The sequence below is a fragment of the Saimiri boliviensis genome, chromosome 7 (assembly GCF_048565385.1).
Source record: "Saimiri boliviensis isolate mSaiBol1 chromosome 7, mSaiBol1.pri, whole genome shotgun sequence".
NCBI classification, from domain to species: domain Eukaryota; kingdom Metazoa; phylum Chordata; class Mammalia; order Primates; family Cebidae; genus Saimiri; species Saimiri boliviensis.
Window position 1 is genome coordinate 85,536,402 of NC_133455.1, and position 18,915 is coordinate 85,555,316.

General features: G+C 33.3%; 1 protein-coding gene across 16 annotated transcripts in view; it reads right to left on the reverse strand.

Moving 5' to 3' along the window:
* Positions 1–18,915, reverse strand: part of SOX5 (SRY-box transcription factor 5) — a 1,015,292-nt gene that overhangs the window by 41,808 nt on the left and 954,569 nt on the right. For all 16 annotated transcript variants that reach the window (XM_074402912.1, XM_074402908.1, XM_074402910.1 and 13 more), the window contains one exon: positions 277–454. In XM_074402912.1, the coding sequence (XP_074259013.1) occupies positions 277–454 (178 nt within the window). The remainder of the gene's footprint in view (positions 1–276; positions 455–18,915) is intronic.

An 18,915-nucleotide genomic window follows, 5' to 3' on the forward strand; every position in this document is an offset into this window, starting at 1 on the left:
TCACTGCAATGTAATTTAGTCCTCTTTTTATAACCATATGGACATAGTTAGAAATATAACCTACACAATTAGATTTTCAGGAGGGCATTATAACTTAGACTTTAGTGAGAAATTTCATTTGCATGTTTGTAAAACAGACCTATATGGTTCTTCAGATTGGAACTCTCCTACAGAACTCAAGCCATGTAGAGAGTGTATGTGATGTGCCATTTAAAGATGATTCCATTCAATAGCCATAAACAGAAAATCAGCAAGAACAAAAGAAACAGAACTTACCTATTGTGCTAACTCTGGCTGAAGGACTAGCTAACGCTGCTGGGACAGAGGCTTTGAGGGGGCCTGCCCCACTGTTTATTCTCAGAGCTGGCATATGGGGAGAGGTGGGTGATGTGGGTGATTTGCCATCAGAGGTCTTGGGTTTAGCTGATAGGTTCAGTGGCTGTGCCACTTCATCCTGCAATGATCATTAGAACATGAGCTGTGATAAGGAAAGGCTGATCAAAAATGCCTAGAAAAACACAGGTATGCAGCCTGTCATTTCCCATCAAATTACTCTACCAATCAGTGATCTTAACATTCATTCTGAATATTACAGCATTTGGTTAGCTGTCAACATAATGTCTCTTTCAAATACATATTCAAAATACCTTTTGTATAAGAGAAAGTACATGTGTACTCAACTACCCACAGAAAGCAGACCATTTATGTAACTGGTAAGAAATATTCTTAAAAAGCTACTCTTTGTACTATATTCATTTGTATTGAGAGACATTACACGTTAAATTTGAAATTATGATCTAGGTAGCGTTTTTTTTTTTTTTTTTTTTTTTTTTTTTTTTTTTTTTTTAATTTCCAAAGAAAAGGTGTAGGATCTGATGCATCTTTGTACTCTGGTGCCTAGGCAGAGCACCGGGAACACCCATGGTGGAGGACCACAGATAGGTATATGCCTCTCATCAGAACTGCTCTCCAAATTCAACACACACACAAGAAAATCTCTTTCTTAGAAAATAATCCTTTCTCCCTAGGCTTCACAGAAACACCTTTGAATCTGATCTAAAAGTGAAAATAAACATAATTAACATTACCCCAATATGTACAACTTAGTTATAAGTCATACCACTCTAAACACTTAACAAACACCATGTTTTCAAAATTCAGATTTGTTTTCCAGATTTTTCTTTTAGCATACTATATGTGTCAGGAAGATCATGTGATCTATTCAGCATGGTTGATGATTTCCAGCTGCTCTATGGTTTAACAGGTCAAAACACAGTTTATACTCAATTTTATATCTTTCTCTTAGGTAACTTCATACAGGAGACTGTGGATACAATATCATTAAATTTATATTATATCATATAAAAATATAAGAATGAGATAATATTATTGTATCACTTTTAAATTGAAAATTGAAAAAGTTATTTTGTTCCTTTCCTGTGCTCTAAAATTGGAATATCATGCCACTTGTTTATATATTAATGTTTACAACATATCCAACTTTATATTATTGTAGAATAAAAATTTAGTTTCCATTTAGCTATTTCATGAGGTAAGAACATAAAATATTTACCAATAACAGGACGATTTGTTGAAAGTAGAAAAATTTTTAATCAAATGGGGTAGTCAGGTGTACAAGTTAATTGCTGTGTATAAAAGTTTAATGCATGGTTTTACCAAAAGAATCGTTGAAATAAATCACTTTACAAAATGGTTAAGTGGTAAGATATGACATCTATTTCAAATATATGTGTGTGTATATATATATATTTGAGATGGAGTCTTGCTTTGTTGGACAGGCTGGAGTGCAGTGGCATGGTCTCGGCTCACTGCAACCTCCACCTCCCAGTTCAAGTGATTCTTCTGCCTCAGCCTCTTGAGTAGCTGGGATTACAGGTGTACACCACCACACCCAACTAATATTTGTATTTTTAGCAGAGACGGGGTTTCACCATGTTGGCCAGGCTAGTCTTGATCTCCTGACCTCAGGTGATTCACCCGGCTTGGCTTCCCAAAGGGCTGGGATTACAGGCATGAGCCATGGTGCCCAGCCTCAAGTTTATATTTTTAAGTGGTTTAATATTATTATTGTTTCATTCTGTGGTTATGTGCACTTAAGAATTTCATAAACAGATTAGTTAAAAAACTACTCTTGTAATACGTTTTGTTTATATTGTTTCAAAAAAATTGAAAATTCATGAGATAATTCAAATTAGCAATCTTTTATGATGTCAGATAATTAATAAAGACCATTATACCAAATCTATATTGATTCATAGGATCTTGACAGGAAGTGAAATAATTCCATGATTGATTCAACATATAATTTGGAGAAGTTTACTTTAGCATTTTAAAAACTTATAGGGGCAATATTATCCTTACATTGTTCAATGTGAAACATGACCTGTTCAACCATAATCTGTATATATGATGTCAAAATTGGTAGCAACATGGAAGTATTGTGTTCTTGCATTTTAATCTTGCATGGATGAATATTTCTCAAAATGCAGCTCACAGACTAGCGTCATAAACACACCTGGGAACTTGTTAGAAAGGCAAATTCTCTAACACAAAAACTATGGGGATGGGTCGCAGCAATGTGTGTTTAACAAGCATTCATTCCAAAACGATTCTGATACACATTCAAGTATAAGAGCCACTGCCTCATACATTAACAATATAAAGGGAGACCATTGAAAAAGTTTTATTAGACTTCAAAAGCCTTTAAAAGCTTCTTCTGTATAAGAACATAACATTTAAAAATATGTAATATTACCTCAGTCTTTAAAATATGATTGGGACATATATGCTAATAATAAATGGAAATATTCATATTCATAATAAACAAAATGTTACTGAGAGTAGATGGGACAGTAAAAATTAGAATCCAGATATACTCTTGTTCAATTAAGCCTCAATATCCTGACTGTCAAGAACTTTACTATTTACTACACAGCTGTAAATATTCCAGGCACTGTTTCCCCCTAGCAATGTAGTACCTCTTTACTGCCTTCTGGGTGAAACTACTGACTTTTTTCATGACAGCCTTTAGAACTTCCTTTTGACATCATCATAACTCTTGCAAAAGTTTTGGGAGATGCTTGGATCAAAGGTGGCTGTTTTACTTGAATATGAAGAAAAGAAAAAGAAAGTCAAAAGAAAAGAAGAGAAGAAGAAAGAAAGAAAAGAAAAGAAAAGAAAGAACTGTATTCCCAGAGATTGGAACAGGGAAGATTTTTATGAACACAGAGGAAACAGTGTGAGTGTATAGTGAGGGTGAAATGGTGGTATTGATGAAGATGATGTGGATGTGGGTGCTGATTGGATAAACTGTCATATGTCTTAGCTTTTGGCACTCAGAACTATTACATGCACATGCTGAAAGATAACTATTCAAAGCATTGACTAGAGCAAGAGACCCACTGGAACTCTTAGTATTCACCTCCATTCAAGGCAGCACAGATGTCTGAAAGCCAAAAAGTGCAAGGCCCCAAGGACATAATAGAGGTTGACAGTTCCAAAGTTGATATAAATGTCATTCAAAATTGCCCTTTCCTTCTCTTCCATTGTGTGACCAGGCTAATGGTATATTAATAAGAACTCACATGCTTGATCTTTATACTGGTAACTGTATAAATAATTTTGATCCATTATATGATATTATTTCACAATTTTGTTCTTTTAATAATTTAGTACTGAGCTACTATACCAAATGCCTATTATTTATGAAGAATACAATAATTACACTAGTTTCTCATTTTCTATTAATTATTTTTCATTTGACTAGATGAAAATTTAAAAATCTTAACTATAAAATGGACATGGACAATTTATTCTTGGCATGTACTCTTAAAATATGAATATGTGCAATAAATGCTGAAGCTAAGACTTTTCCTACTTTGTATTTTACTTGTAATCTTACGTAGGAGAAATTTGAATGCTTAACATGATTAACCCCTATTCTTACAAATAAAACACACATTTAAACATGTTAAATAAATGACTTACAAATAAAAGGATGTGAGTAATTTTCAAGGTCAAAAATAATTGAAAAAGATACTATTTCTAACAACTACACTATCAAGCAGTGAGCAAAGCAATTTCCTGTTAATTACTTGCCTAATTGTTAAATGAGGTTGCCAGTTGGAACTTTTGAAAATAAAGTATTTCATAATTATTTCATGTATACACAAAGTAAGAGTTAAGAATTTAACTGCCGAGTGGCTCCAAACTTGTATATCATAAATATAAAATAAGCATTTATGTTTCAGTAAATGTGTTAAGTTAAACAAGTTTTAACTAGTAGAAGGCTATAATTTACATGTCTAGGGTTCATTACAAATAATCCAAAGAGTTTGTTTAATTTTCACAACTGTGATGTAATTATCTTGTGGAGGAAAGTAAGGCTTAGAAAGTTCTAGTGAAACCCAGGTTTCTGGACTTAACATACAATACTTTTAGTTTCTGTGAAAAATTTAACCTTATATTTAAAAAGGCATTGATGGAATACAACTTCTGAAAGTCAGTCTTAACTACATAATTGTTACACAATAATCACATGAAAGATAACATATATGCAATAAAATGATGTAATAACAACATTTGCTATTTTATACATAAAAACATTAAGGCACAAATTGACTTATCTTAGTGACATTTTAATGCTTCTCTGTCCTCTACACTAAATATCATTGAAAATTTCCTTTGTTGATACTAAAGAGTGGTTTGGACTATTCTTTTAGAAAAGTCCCAAGAGTTCATGTATACATGGTACAAGAAATAATATTTTATATAACCAAATACAAGTTTTAGAAGCTCACTCATAATATAACTTCTCCTAATCAATTATTAGGCTAATCTTAGTTGTCTGGGACAGAATGCAAAGTAAGTAAAATCCAAATAAACACATAGGTCTGGCAAGTTCCATTTACTTATAGCTACAGTAACTTGTCTGAAAGCTAACATCTCAATACGAGTTTGTGGTCACAGCAGTAGAAATACTATAGAAGCTTAATCAGTTAATCCCAGTCAATGACAATCTGCCACACAGATAAAAAAATAAATTTCATAAAGATTGTGAAACACATATGTAGCCTTAGATGCATTGAGGGAATACCAATTGTCACCATAAACTTATTCCACAGAGATACAGAGATTATTCCACATAAAGTTAACAAGCACTATAAAATAAATATATAGTTAAAATATATTTCATTTAGTTCATTTTCAAAAAACAAGTTTACTCTAGAAGAAAACATGTTACTGTAATGTAATTGTATAACAGTCATAATTTTATAACATACAAATACCAAATGATTTAGAGAAATCGCACAGAATTTAACAAAGAAAAAGCATTCTTCTCAATTCTAGGGCATTATTTCTCTCTCCCTACTACTTAGCTTTTCAATTTTTTGTTAAGGAGTTTTAATAGAGAACTAGGTAATAGAGGTACAAGCATCCTAGAAAATTCTATTTGTTTCTGTTTTCTATTCTTATCCTTCACAACATGGAAATAGACCCACACGTAGGTTGCTAGACTACAAAATGTACTACCGAGGACATGCAAACGATTAAACCCTTCAGAATATAAATTTCATCTTTATTTACATCTTTATTCACGTCTTTGTTCATTCTGATTATCTAATTGATGATTTGGTTCATTCCATAATCCAGTTGTCTTAAAATTTCACTTCCTTGAATATTTACCTAAATTAATTATTATTAAAAATTTATTTAGTAGTTAACACATTTATATCAGTTTAATGGCAACAGATAAGAACAGATGTGTTTATTCAATCATCCATACATTCATTCATTTAGTATTTACCCAATGGTATTTCAACTAATTATTAATGGCTATTATATGCCAGGCATTAGAAAAAAAAAAAAAGCAAAGGATATTTAGGCATGTAGCTTTGAAGCTTTGGTTTTATGTAGTCAATAATAAAGAAAAGAAGTCCATTTACTTTTTGTTTAAAACCTAGCTGTAAAAGGCCGGGCGCGGTGGCTCAAGCCTGTAATCCCAGCACTTTGGGAGGCCGAGGCAGGTGGATCAGGAGGTCTAGGGATCGAGACCATCCTGGTCAACATGGTGAAACCCCATCTCTACTAAAAATACTAAAAATTAGCTGGGCATGGTGGCGCGTGCCTGTAATCCCAGCTACTCAGGAGGCTGAGGCAGGAGAATTGCCTGAACCCAGGAGGCGGAGGTTGCGGTGAGCCGAGATCGCGCCATTGCACTCCAGCCTGGGTAACAAGAGCGAAACTCCGTCTCAAAAAAAAAAAAAAAAAAAAAAAAAAAAAATTAAAACCTAGCTGTAGATGTAAGTGGAAGAGTGTGTGTGTATGTGTGTATGTGTGTGTGTGTGTGTGTGTGTGTGTGTGTGTGTGTTTAAACTTCTTTGAGAACAGTTTGCCTTTACATTCAATATAATGTTGCATTTATAAAAACACTTTGATTCTTCAATAGCCACACAATGATTCAAATATATATATATATATATATGAAATTTCAGGCTTCTTCCTCTGCATGATTTGAAAACTGATCGTCCCCATGTTTATCATAAATACTCATGTGAAATAAGTAGCAGTAATAACATATGGTGATGAGTAAAGGCATTTATGAAACATGTTGCAAAATTAATCATGCTGCTGCTATTATTCTCTCTGATGAAATAATCGTATTAAACTAAGTAGGGAAGTAACACGACAGCCTGAATTGCATAATGTGTGCTGTTGCTGCACCTCTCTTCCCTAGCTTGTACTCAATATTCATCCTTTCTCTTTCGTCTTCTACCTCTATGCACTGCGGGAGCCCTCTTTCACCTCTCCTATCCAAATAAGACATTTCTTTGCTACAGCTCCATAGAGGTTTACTAGAAGAAACAAAACAAAGCAAATAAAAATCATGAGGATCTACAAAAAGATTGAAGTGTACCTGCTGAGCAGAACTTAAAGGCGAAAAAATTTATATTTACATGCAAGTGTCAGACAAAGTAATCTAAGATAAAAATAACTGTAACAATCTTAAAACTTATTTTCTTAGTCCTTGAAGAATAATCCTAATCACATAGCCATCCCAACTCCTTATTTAATTAGTAGGTTCCTAAAAATCAAGTCTGTCATCTTACATAGCACATAGTCTTGAAACACCTTTCCATGAACAGATGCTTACCTTCAGACTTACAAATTGCAAAATGCCTTGTTAACCAGGCAGAAAGAGCTCCAGGAATTCTTTGATAGGTATGCTTTTGCTGTGTTAATGCTACCATTAGACATGATGGCCATTTAAATGCGAGTCTTATTTAGCTGAGTGTACTATGTTCTAGCATCTCATTTGGCTTCCTTATTTGCCATTTTACACTTTTGCTTAATGTATACCTGCTTCTTTTAAAAGTAAATGCTACTAGCGTGGCTGGGGATATGTGCTTCAATGTAGTAATTACATATTTCTTCACATTTAATTTGCAGGCCCTTAATTAATTTAAAGGTATTCAAATAGTATCCATCATTTTATTTGTTGTTTAAAATGCCCCCTGCTCACTTTCCCTTAGTATCTTAATAATTTCCTTGTTTTTTGACATTGTTGAGTTAATGCCTCAATACTGTAAATTATACATGCAAGCACACACATATATTTAAAAACAGATAAAGAATAGTGTGGCTTCTGAAATATGAATTATACTTCACATTCACTTTTTAATTTTAAAAATTACCTTGAAGTAATCCAAATAGTCCCATACCATTCCTTTTTACTTTTTCTTTCCATTTTACTATTTATTCTCCTTTCTCTTTAAGATCTCTAATTTGGCTTTTGAATCTTTCATTTTAGATAAACTGTCTATCTAACCTTTCCTATTTATTTCAAAAATGTCCTAAAAATATACTGTATGAATACAGTTTCTGTATATTTACCTAGAAGAATGTCATATTAGAAGACCTTTAACACATAGTATCTGATGAAAACCCACTCATAGATGTTCCACAGAGTAAGTTTTTCTAACTATACTTGAAAAGAGGAAGAATAGGAGGAATACAAGTGTCAACAATAATGTGTGATGAGAACAGTTATAACATGAGCCAGTAGGAAATGTATGGTGTTTCAGATTCAACTTTGTTTAACCTCTGGTCCCCAGACAACTTCAAATTCCTAATAATAATGGTTATTTTGTCCTATAGTGCTCATTACAGCTGGATGATTGCTGTTATCTTTTAAAATGATTAACAGTTCTTCTACCAAGAGGCTAAAAGGAAGCATAGAGCAGTAAGAATTGATGTTAATAATCACACCAGTTCTTCTTTTTAACCTCTAAATGTAAATCTCCAAAAGCTTTTAAAAATGCTTTAGAGAAATTAAAAAGTTGGTTGCTCCATGTACAAGAAAATGTAATGTGTTTTTGGCACCACCTAATCAGTCCTTAAATTTATAATTACAAAGCATTTGCCATTGCTGATTTCCTGTTAGTTCCACTTGAAGATTTGTTCCACTTGAAGATCCACACACAAAAGAACTACAAAACTGTCAAATGATGGAATGGATTCACAAAAAAAGGTAAAACATGAGCTCACAGAGCAATAAAACTTTATAAAACAAAGAAACGGAAGTCATGCTGATCTAATTCTACTATCATCTTATGTTGACAATGGCATTTCCACCTGAACCTAAACGTACAACATGAGCACATCAGCATCTCTACTTGAATCTACAAAGGAATTAATATCAAAAGGAAAACAGAACAATATAACATGATCAAAGCAAATCAGTGGCAGAAAGTTCGACCCATTCGAGTCATATGAAAGAGAAGTAAAAATACCACATGAAGGCATGGATAGCCCAATGAGGGGAATAAAAAAAACACTGATGAAAATATTAATGAAACACTGATGAACTTGAAACAAAACAAAATGAAACACTTTGAAAGACTCTCAAAGAGCTCCAAAATTCCTTTTTAAAAATATATCTATGGCTTTCTGAGAGATTTATGTTTTCTCATATCTTAGAAAAATTTGGTCTGGATATAAGCAGATAGACCATCTTTGGATAGCAACCTGGCAGCATGGGAGAAATAATAGAAAGCATCATTATGTGTAAGTCATTTATTACGAACTTCAATTAATTATATCAAAGAGTCATTCCCAGAGCTTACATACGTGCATGCATAGATCCTATGGCACAAATCCCCAGTCTGGTGAACCCAGCATAACTGGCTGTTTAATGAGTAATGACAGTTACAACAGTTAACTGATATAAACCATGCATTGGTTTATATTTGGGGGACAAGTGAAGGCCAAATTGTCTAAGGCACAGAACCTTGGAGAAGGACAGGGGTGTGTGTGTGTGTGTGTGTGTGTGTGTGTGTGCGTGTGTGTGTGTGTGTGTGTGTTTAATGGATTAGACATTAGAATGAGACACAAAGCAAGAAAAGGCTAGGGAAGCCTAAGGCAGCACCCCAGTGTTACTGACTGTAACATTCATATGATTGTATTTCATTTTATTGTGCTGTTTTCTTGAATTGCTGATGGCAAAATAAACAAATTTCAAATAGTTTAAGAAAACTTTCCTTTTTAAAGTGATCCGAGTACTTTCTTTACACCCATATAAGCCTTGAATAGAAAAAAATTTACTAAATACTATTAACTACTACATGTTAAATGGATAGTGGAGATTAATCAATAACTAACTTGATCAATTCTGGTTTTCCTATTGTTTTTATTATAGCATTTTAAAAGTTATTTATGTTTACATACAATGTACATACACATTGAGCAAATGTTACTTTGACTTGTGAATAACAGAATAGGAACATCTGCACTACCAAAATGTATCCCTCCATATTTAAATCTCTTGTAATGAATTCTTCTCACCACCTGATTTTCACAATTCTTCTCAAGTCTTCAGAATTTTGCTCCCTTTTCTTCTTGCTTTCCTCTTAGAGTTGAAAGTTTGATGTCTCTGGGACTCACTGCTTTCTGCTCAGAGATGTCTGCTAACAAAGTCATTGTCAGGAACTACTTAGTACAGGCTTCCTCCTATTAATGTAACTTGAGACTTTACTAGGTCAGTACATCCAAACTAAAACTCTTTTCATTCCATTCATTACAGATAGGGAAAAAGGGGCAGTCACTGAAGATAAAAGGTAAAAAGTCCAAAATTAAGTAAAAATAAAATGTAAATGCAAAACTCACTTCTCCTATCCCACTTGCTTTAACCTAGACTGAGTTCCACTCTTCCGGTCAAAAGCAGTACAGTAATAGTGATGTAGGAGTCGGTAAGACATTATTTAGGCAGTTAGTGAGGATAAAAGAGTTCTCGATGGAATTTTCCTTTAATAAAAAGCAGCCCCCAAATCATTTATTTTCTAACAAAAAGCAGCCTGAGAAATCAAGCTGCAAGCATAGATAAGCAAGCTAGAAGCTTGCATAGGTAAATACTGCAGCTATGCCAGAAGCCAGGTACATTCAATATGGAGGCTATCTCTTTCCTTCTCTTTGTTGCCATGTGTGTGAGTGTCATGGTGCCAGCCAGGTATATTCCATTTGCATAATAAAAGATTCACAGGCTACGTAAATGGCACACCTGACACCTGGTCCAACCAATCTCCTGAGCCCTATGTAAATCAAATACTGCCTCCTCAGGCCCCTCTATAAAATCAACCACATCTCTCCCCAGACTCAGACACCCACCTGAGCATCTTCTTCCTTTGCGTGAGTAAGTGCTCTCTCTCTCCTTTCTTTTGCCTATTAAACTTTTCAATCTTAAACCCACTATGTGTGTATGTGTCTGCGTCTTTGTTGTCCTTAGCACAAGACCATGAACCTCGGATATTTCCCCAGACAACGAGGCCACTTAATTAGCAATTTTCCTTTATGAACACAAAATTAGAACAGTTGTGCCATCTACCCTGGTTTCTTGTTTTCCCCCAAGTGGCAGGTTCATTCTTTAATTTGTTTGACAAACATCTTTTAGCACTATTCATAAGAGAGTGATAGATCATGAGAGAGAATAAATTTATACACTAGAAGAGAAAACATTTTAAGGCAATATAAGTGGCTAGGAAACTTCAATAGTGAAATAAATGTTATTGTGATTAATGTAAAACAACATCATGAAGAAAGAGTTTTATGGGAAAAAATGTATTTCATTTAGTTTTGATTCTTTAGATTGAATTCTTTTTCAGTAAAGTGATTAATCCTTGAATTTGAACGTTCATATTAGATGTTTAATTTTTATGCCTTTTATTATGTTCTTATTCTGTGAATCCTCAGACCACCTTTTTTTTTTTTTTTTTTTTTTTTTTTTAAGAGTCTGAAAACACAAAAAGATATCAAGGGCATGAGTTGTTGGAACATTAAGTCTCAAAAATTTGCTTTTTTGATTAGATGAATTTTTATAAGAAATGACCTAAAGAATACTTTCCCTTCCTCAACATATTCATCAAAGCAATTATTTGCCAACTATGATTGACTTATTTTTTTCCTTTTTTCTTCTCTCATAATTAACCTATTAAAGAGTAAACAAAAGGCATTTTATTTATATAGGTCTGTTTGAATATAAGGATTACACATTATACATTTTTCACATTTTTTTTTTACCTGAGAACTTCTCCCTACACCAAAAGAAATGCTGATTTTATAATGTAATATTGTCAGGGAGAGCTAGTTTTTAAAGAAGAAATAAATGCTTAAAGCCCAATACACTATTTGTTATATAAACATTTTGAAGAGTAAGTTAAACATTACAAAATTATGAAAGTATGTTTAGTGGGTTTCATAACCTAAGAACTTATAAATTTTAAAAATAATTTAAAATATTATGTAGCTATTCACTTTTCAGGGCTGATTTTCTAATATGATTTACATGACATCCAAATTTTACAAGTTCCAGAGCAGCTCCATATATCTTATTTTACTCTTACAGCAAAAATATGAGATATCATCAACCCCACTTCACAGATAAAGAGGAGGCTGAAGATATTCAAAAATTTGCTAACAGTCATACCTTCAGGAAGCCTGGGACTTGAACCCAAGTCACAGATGTGTAAGTTTAGGCAACTTTTCAAAACTGCTTCTCTGTTATTATATGCCAATAGGAAAAATAATCATTAATAACTTCTTTGAAAAATTAGACTTCAATCATGTATTTTATTTTTAACTCTGAAGAATTTTTTATACCCTATAGATAGGGATCTTGGAATGCTCAATTTGAGTAATACTAGTCAAGACCCTTACAAAATGTTTATGACACTAACTCATAAAGTATTTTAACCAAGTAGCTACAATAAATCCAAGATATATTCATAATCCTAAAATTTATATCAAAAGAACACATATTTCAAATAAACACCATAAACATCTTAACACTATTCTTTGCACAGATGTATTTGGCTTTAACATAATACACGTGTCAATTTACATACATCTAATTCCTTTCCAGTCACTTGAAGAGGAGGAACTAATATTGCAAGAAATGAAGGAGAGGATGGAAAAAACCTTTAGCCCACTTACTGGCTCAGCCAAAGGCTATGAATCCATCCCCGGTTTATTTCAAATGAGTTGTGTCAAAGGTTACCCACAGGCCATTTTACAGTGATTTATAGCTGATGTCTGCAAATCTCCTATGATAACCTCAATAGTGTCATTAAGGCATTCTTTGTCTTTATGGCAATGACCAGGAGAGAACTGAAGTCTTTAAAGAATTCCAAGAGGTGATGACTATTTATACAGAATGTCAGTTAAGGCCAGTTTTTATGTTGAGCTCTGGAGACAAAATACTTTTTCCTCAACATATTAAAGATGCTTAGCTTGATTATATATTCTGTCTATTGAAGCTATAATATTAAATTCAAGGTATGGGTCAAAGAAAATTCAAATAAAGATGAAAAGGCTTAGAACTGAGCATCAGGTAAGAGTTTGATTTTAATTATCACAATCTTGAATTTGTATTAAAGCTCTCACAGCATAATGATTTTTAAGTGTCTACACTGAGTTAAGCATGTCATGATGCATGAGGAATTACAAGACTGATTTATCAGATATTCATTTAAGAAATAGTCAATTAAAATAATTAATGTGTAGTGAAACTCAGCTGTAATGCTCCTTGTTTAAGTTTTCCCAGCCCATAACATTGAAAGGATACATTTAACAGTCTGAATGACATAAAAGATTTCATATCGCAACTCTAATGACATCATTATAGAAGTTTTGATCACACCTTTTTGACTGAATTAAAGAGAAAGAATGAGTATATTTGCCTTATATTTGATCTTACTTGAATGTTGCTTTGATCCATTATATTGCCTGATAAAATCGATCTGTATTTTTGATTATTATAGTATGTGATAGCATGTGTGCACGCACACACACACACACACACACACACCCACACACACCCACATAGAAATATATGGTCATGTACTGTATAGGAACACTAACATTTTGGTCAACCATAGATTGCTTATAGGACAGTGGTTCCATAAGATTAGAATACTATATTTTTAGTATACCTTTTCTACATTTAGATACATAAATACCATTTTGTTACACCTGCCTAGAGTATTCAATAGAGTAACATACTGTACAGGTTTGCAGCTTAGAAACAATAGGCTGTACCATATAACCTAAGTCTGTAGGAGCCTATACCATCTAGGTTTGTATAAGTACGTGCTATGAGGTTTATGCAACAATGAAATCACCCAACGACACATTTCTTAGGACATATCCCCATTATTAAGTGATGTGTGACTATACATACATGTGATATATCCATCCATACATATATCGATATATATGTTATAAACGAATATGTCTGTGTATGGGTGAGATGTTTCTCTGCCATTTTTGAGCTAGATTTTTTTGGCATAAAAAGTATGCCGAAACATCATCTCTACTAAAAATTCAAAAATTAGCCAGGCATGGTGGCAGGCACTGTAATCACAGCCACTCAGGAGGCTGAGGCAGGGGAATCACTTGAACCTGGGAGGCAGAGGTTACAGTGAGCCAAGACAGCACCACTGTGCTCCAGCCTGGGCAACAGAGTGAGACTCCATCTCAAAAAAAAAAAAAAAAAAAAAAAAAAAAAAAAAAAAAAAAAAAGAGGGAGAGAGAGAGAGAAGTAGAGGAAAAAAAAATAATCTTACAAAATGAAAGGAAAAATTTTCCTCCTAAAACTTTATTTGAACTATCAATTAAACAAAATAACAAAACCAGACAATATTTGTATAGGCTTGTACCTTTCATTTCAGCATTAACTTGATTCTTCAGCAGCTTATGTAAAAGAGGTCACTCAAAGATGTATTCATAGTAAACAAACTCATGAAGGTAATGAATAAGACAGAATGCCAATTAATTCATTTAGGCCACCTTAATATTGCTGAGTTTTCTACAGCACACCTTTCCTAATTTCAAGATACCTAAAAAAGCCAATTTCACAATCAGAACCAGGGCAAAAAGAGGTAAATGGTGAATAGTTTATTCAAAGCATAGCAAGGGCTGGTAACTAAGGCATGGTTCACTATAGATAATATCTCTCCAGTGATCAATCTATCTCCAGGCTTATTTCCTAAATCCAGCGTATTTCACATAGACTGACAGGTTAAATAAGAACAAATCTTACTTTTAAATTTCATAATCTTTCTGTATAAATAACATTGTTCCATTTTTCTTAGGTACAATCTTATTCTATTCATACTGTATTATCTTCTAATGATCCAAGCCATTGACCTTTGATTATTTATTCTTCTAAAAGAAGAAAAGCATTATTTACATGCCGAGAATTGTGCTTGGTGCTAAGGATGATTAAGCTATAATCCCTACCCTCATGGGACTCAGCATCATGCAAAGGAAGACAAGTACAATGAAGTATTATTAGGGTGCTTTGATACTATTAAAGGAGTATGTGTTTGTGCAGTGGGGTGACATACGATGTAATAGCCAATTCTATATAGAAATGATGGTTTAGATGGATGCTATATTACTAGTAGCGCTAAAAAAGAAAAGTGAAATGAACAGGACAGAAGCAACCCAGAGAGGTCTAGTGTCACACAACATAGGCAAAAAGAAGTGAAATAGCATGATACAGGAAAAAGTGATTTCGTTTGAACTATGCATTTCTCGAAGTGGGAGAAAGGCAGAAGCATTTAGTTTATCAGGCTTGCGAGGTAGGTGGGGCTAGATTGCCGAATGCCATGGTAAGGAGGTTAGGCTTCATTTGTTAGACACCTGTATCTTTACATTTTCATTCTTCTTAAATTCACTCACAAAGTTCTAAAGATGTATTATGCTCAACCTTATTTCTTTCTCAAGAATTCAGATAAAATCCAACCCTTTATTCATTTATACCTATGTGTCTCTGTACAGGCTGTTTCCATTTTCCTTCTAAAACCTTCTAAATGTCACATCTTCTGGAATCCTTTTCCTTATTCTCCTATTTCTCCCCAGGTTATGTTATACTTTCATCCTGACCTTCATATTTTTCTTTGAATAGCACTTAGCATACAGTATTTTAATTGATGGCTTACTTGTTTTCCCCGTTACATCATCCAGTGTGTTAATTGTTCTTTTTTTTTACTCTACAAGTGTCCAGCATATTAGAGGTGCTCAAAAGGTTTACTGAAGAATTCTCAATAGAAGTTGTTTTGACATCCTCTAAAACTAGTTCTAGAAACCTCATCTATGAATAACAGTCATTACAGGATTTTTTAAAATTTATATAAACATATTGCTTTGTTTCAAGCAAAATGTAAAGTCTCTTGCTTGGAACAGATCAACAACATGTCTCTTTCCAAAGGAAAACATTCTCATCTCTCCTTCTTTCCCCAGTAGGAGATAACTCACTTACGACAAGTTATATTTTAACTCTGTATTCTAAGTGGATCTCTCTCTCTTTTTTTTTTTTTTTTTTTGAGATGGATTTTCACTCTTGTTGCCCAGGCTGGAGTGCAGTGGTGCCATCTCAGCTCACTGCAATCTCCGCCTTCCAGTTTCAAGCGATTCTCCTGGCTTAGCCTCCTGAGTCACTGGGATTACAGGTGCCTGCCACCAGCTCGGCTAATTTTTGAATTTTTAGTAGAGATGGGGTTTCACCATGTTGGCTAGGCTCATCTTGAACTCCTGACCTTGTGATCTGCCTGCCTTGGCCTCCCAAAGTGCTGGGATTACAGGCGTGAGCTACTGCACCTGGTCTTAAAGATTTTTTTTTTTAAATCGTAATTATTTCTTTTTGTCTTATTAAATTCTCCATTTCTTACTTTATATGCCCAAATTCTAAAAAATATAGTCATATAAAGGTTCAAAAGTTCACCTTAACAATAGCTAGAAAACATATTACTGCAGTTAAAAGAACTTTATACAGACATATTCTCTTAGATTGTGTTGTATTAATAAGTATAATTTTGCAAAGATTGAAACAGTGAAAACTATATTACAAACTGCGATAACTAGGGTTCAATTCATGTTAGGATTGAGTTATTATACATAAATATTAATCAAGTATACATTTGTTAAGAGACCATAGGGGCCAGCTATTTAAAATTCAGTAGGTAGAGGATATGTTTCTAATGTGATCCATCCTATAGAATGGATACCTGCTTCACTTATTTTGTGGTCACTCTGTAAATTAAAGTCCCAGATAAAACAAATCAGAATTCTAGTTCAGTGCAACTTAATGAATGCTAATAGAAAAAGATAAGCAAAACAAAAACAAACACAAAGTACCTACAGGTTCTCTTAAAATAGGATCAGAATCATCATTTTTTGGATAAATGACAGCGCTATTTGCATGAAAACTGGCACTAAAAATTCCATCATTTGACCCAAAATTCTTGTCTTGCCCTGTATTCATGTAGGGTTGACCTGAATACTGAGGTCCCACTGACTTAAAAGGAAACTTTGATCCTCGGAAGAGTTGCATAGAGAACTACAGAAAACACAAATCTGTACCTATTTAAGGACATTCCTGTTGCTGTCATAATGCTCCTTAAAACATACTTCACAACAGTATTCTTTTTCTTATGTTATTTTAAGTGCTTCTGGAAATACCACAAGAGAAGAATTTTTGTAGTATTTCATCCTATTTCTGGCCTCTATTTATGAAATATCTACACTGCCAAAAGTCATCAAAATTTCACAACAAATCATAACAGCTGAAATTATATAATAAAGTAGAAAAAATAAGATTCCTTGCTTCTTTAAAGATCCAATTTAAATGTAAGCCTCCCACAGAATCCCAATACTGGCAATTGGCCTTGCAAAGCACTACAACAGAGCTTTAATAAAATATAATTTGTGGTTTCATGAAAATGTGATGTTCTTAGCAATATTCAATAATTCTGAACCATTGAGAATGCATGTTTCAAATTTGATATTTATAAGCCGAAGATTTCAATGAACAAAATTTTTATTTCAATACAGACAAAATTCCAAATGTATAATCAATTTAAATAAAAGATATAAAATTACTTTGTTTCCTAAAAAAATAGTTATTCTAAATTTCAAATAGGTAGTCCATGTTTCCTATGTTCCCCAACTTTACAATACATAAGACAAGGAAAGCATGCCTACAAATTCCTTTGATAGTATTACACAGATGCTAAACAATTTAGTTAATGTAAACCATACCACTGCATCTGCTGAAGACTTTTTTACCTACACTTAATACTAATCAAGTCATACAATTTCTGGTCTTTGTTTTAAAAACCATAAGTAAGAATGACTGTGTTCTTCAGTTGATTATTAGCAGTAATGAGAATCTATATGAATATTGATGGAGAACCTCACTTTTTTATAATACTTGGGACAGGGTCTGGATTAAAATAATCTCTCTCCCTCCTTACATTAACTTTGTGCAGTTAATGCCACTTCCATACTGTATGTACGAAAGAGAATGCGAAAACAGGTAAAACTAAAAGGAATCTCACTTTATGAAATATAATGGAATAAACTGATGTATTAGATATTTGCATATAAGCTCATCAATCTCACTAATACGAATTGAAAATTAAGTGCTTTAAGCAAGTACATATCTAAATAAACGATATAATGATTTTTTTTTTTACCAAGAAAATAACATTATCTAAATAAATTTTATAAAACTTTTACAGAAGTTTTTGGTGCTTTTTTTTTTTTTAAAGCAACCTTCAGAGCTACTGGAAATCAATGGCATTTTTGTTAAGCAGGTAGCACTGCACGTTTGTATGACAGGAGGTGTGACTTTTAAAAAGCATATACTAACTGGAAAGAGGTAGGGAAGAAGGAAGAGAGGAAAGGACAGAAAGAGAGAGGGAAGTGGGATTAAAAAAATATATGAAAGCAAAAATCGTACTAATCAGAAATTTGGGTTTTTCTTATGTGACTTCTTTACCTACTTAAAAGACATTAAGTAAAACAAGAGTTCCAAAACTCTTATGAGCACTAGTATGTAGCAATTAATAGTTTTTTAAGGTGACTTTTTTAAGATCAATTCTCATGTAAAAGTGTTAGTGCCAAAAACTTGATCTTGTAATTTGCCTCACATAGGTGGTGACAGGTATTATCAACTGTGTTTTCCTGTAATGCCAATGAAAAGCCCCTAATGAAACAAATCTAGGAAAAAACAAACAAACAAACAAAAAAACCAGGAAATATTCTGGATTGAATCTACACTCCTCATCCATACTTGTGGCTCTTCTTAAACTATATCTGATTGTCTCTATCTACATTCTTCTTCATATCCCTCACTTTATACACTGTGCTATGTGAGCACACATATCTGTCTACTCTGTTCACCACTATCCCCAGGTCCTAGGACTCCAACACCTCACAGGCAATTAACAAATATTTGTGGAATTATGTCTCTGTAACAGTAACACCCAGGATATGTCATTAGGGCTCAAATTCCAGCATTTTTCTAAGGGAGTGTTATAGAAGTGCTTAAAATATTAA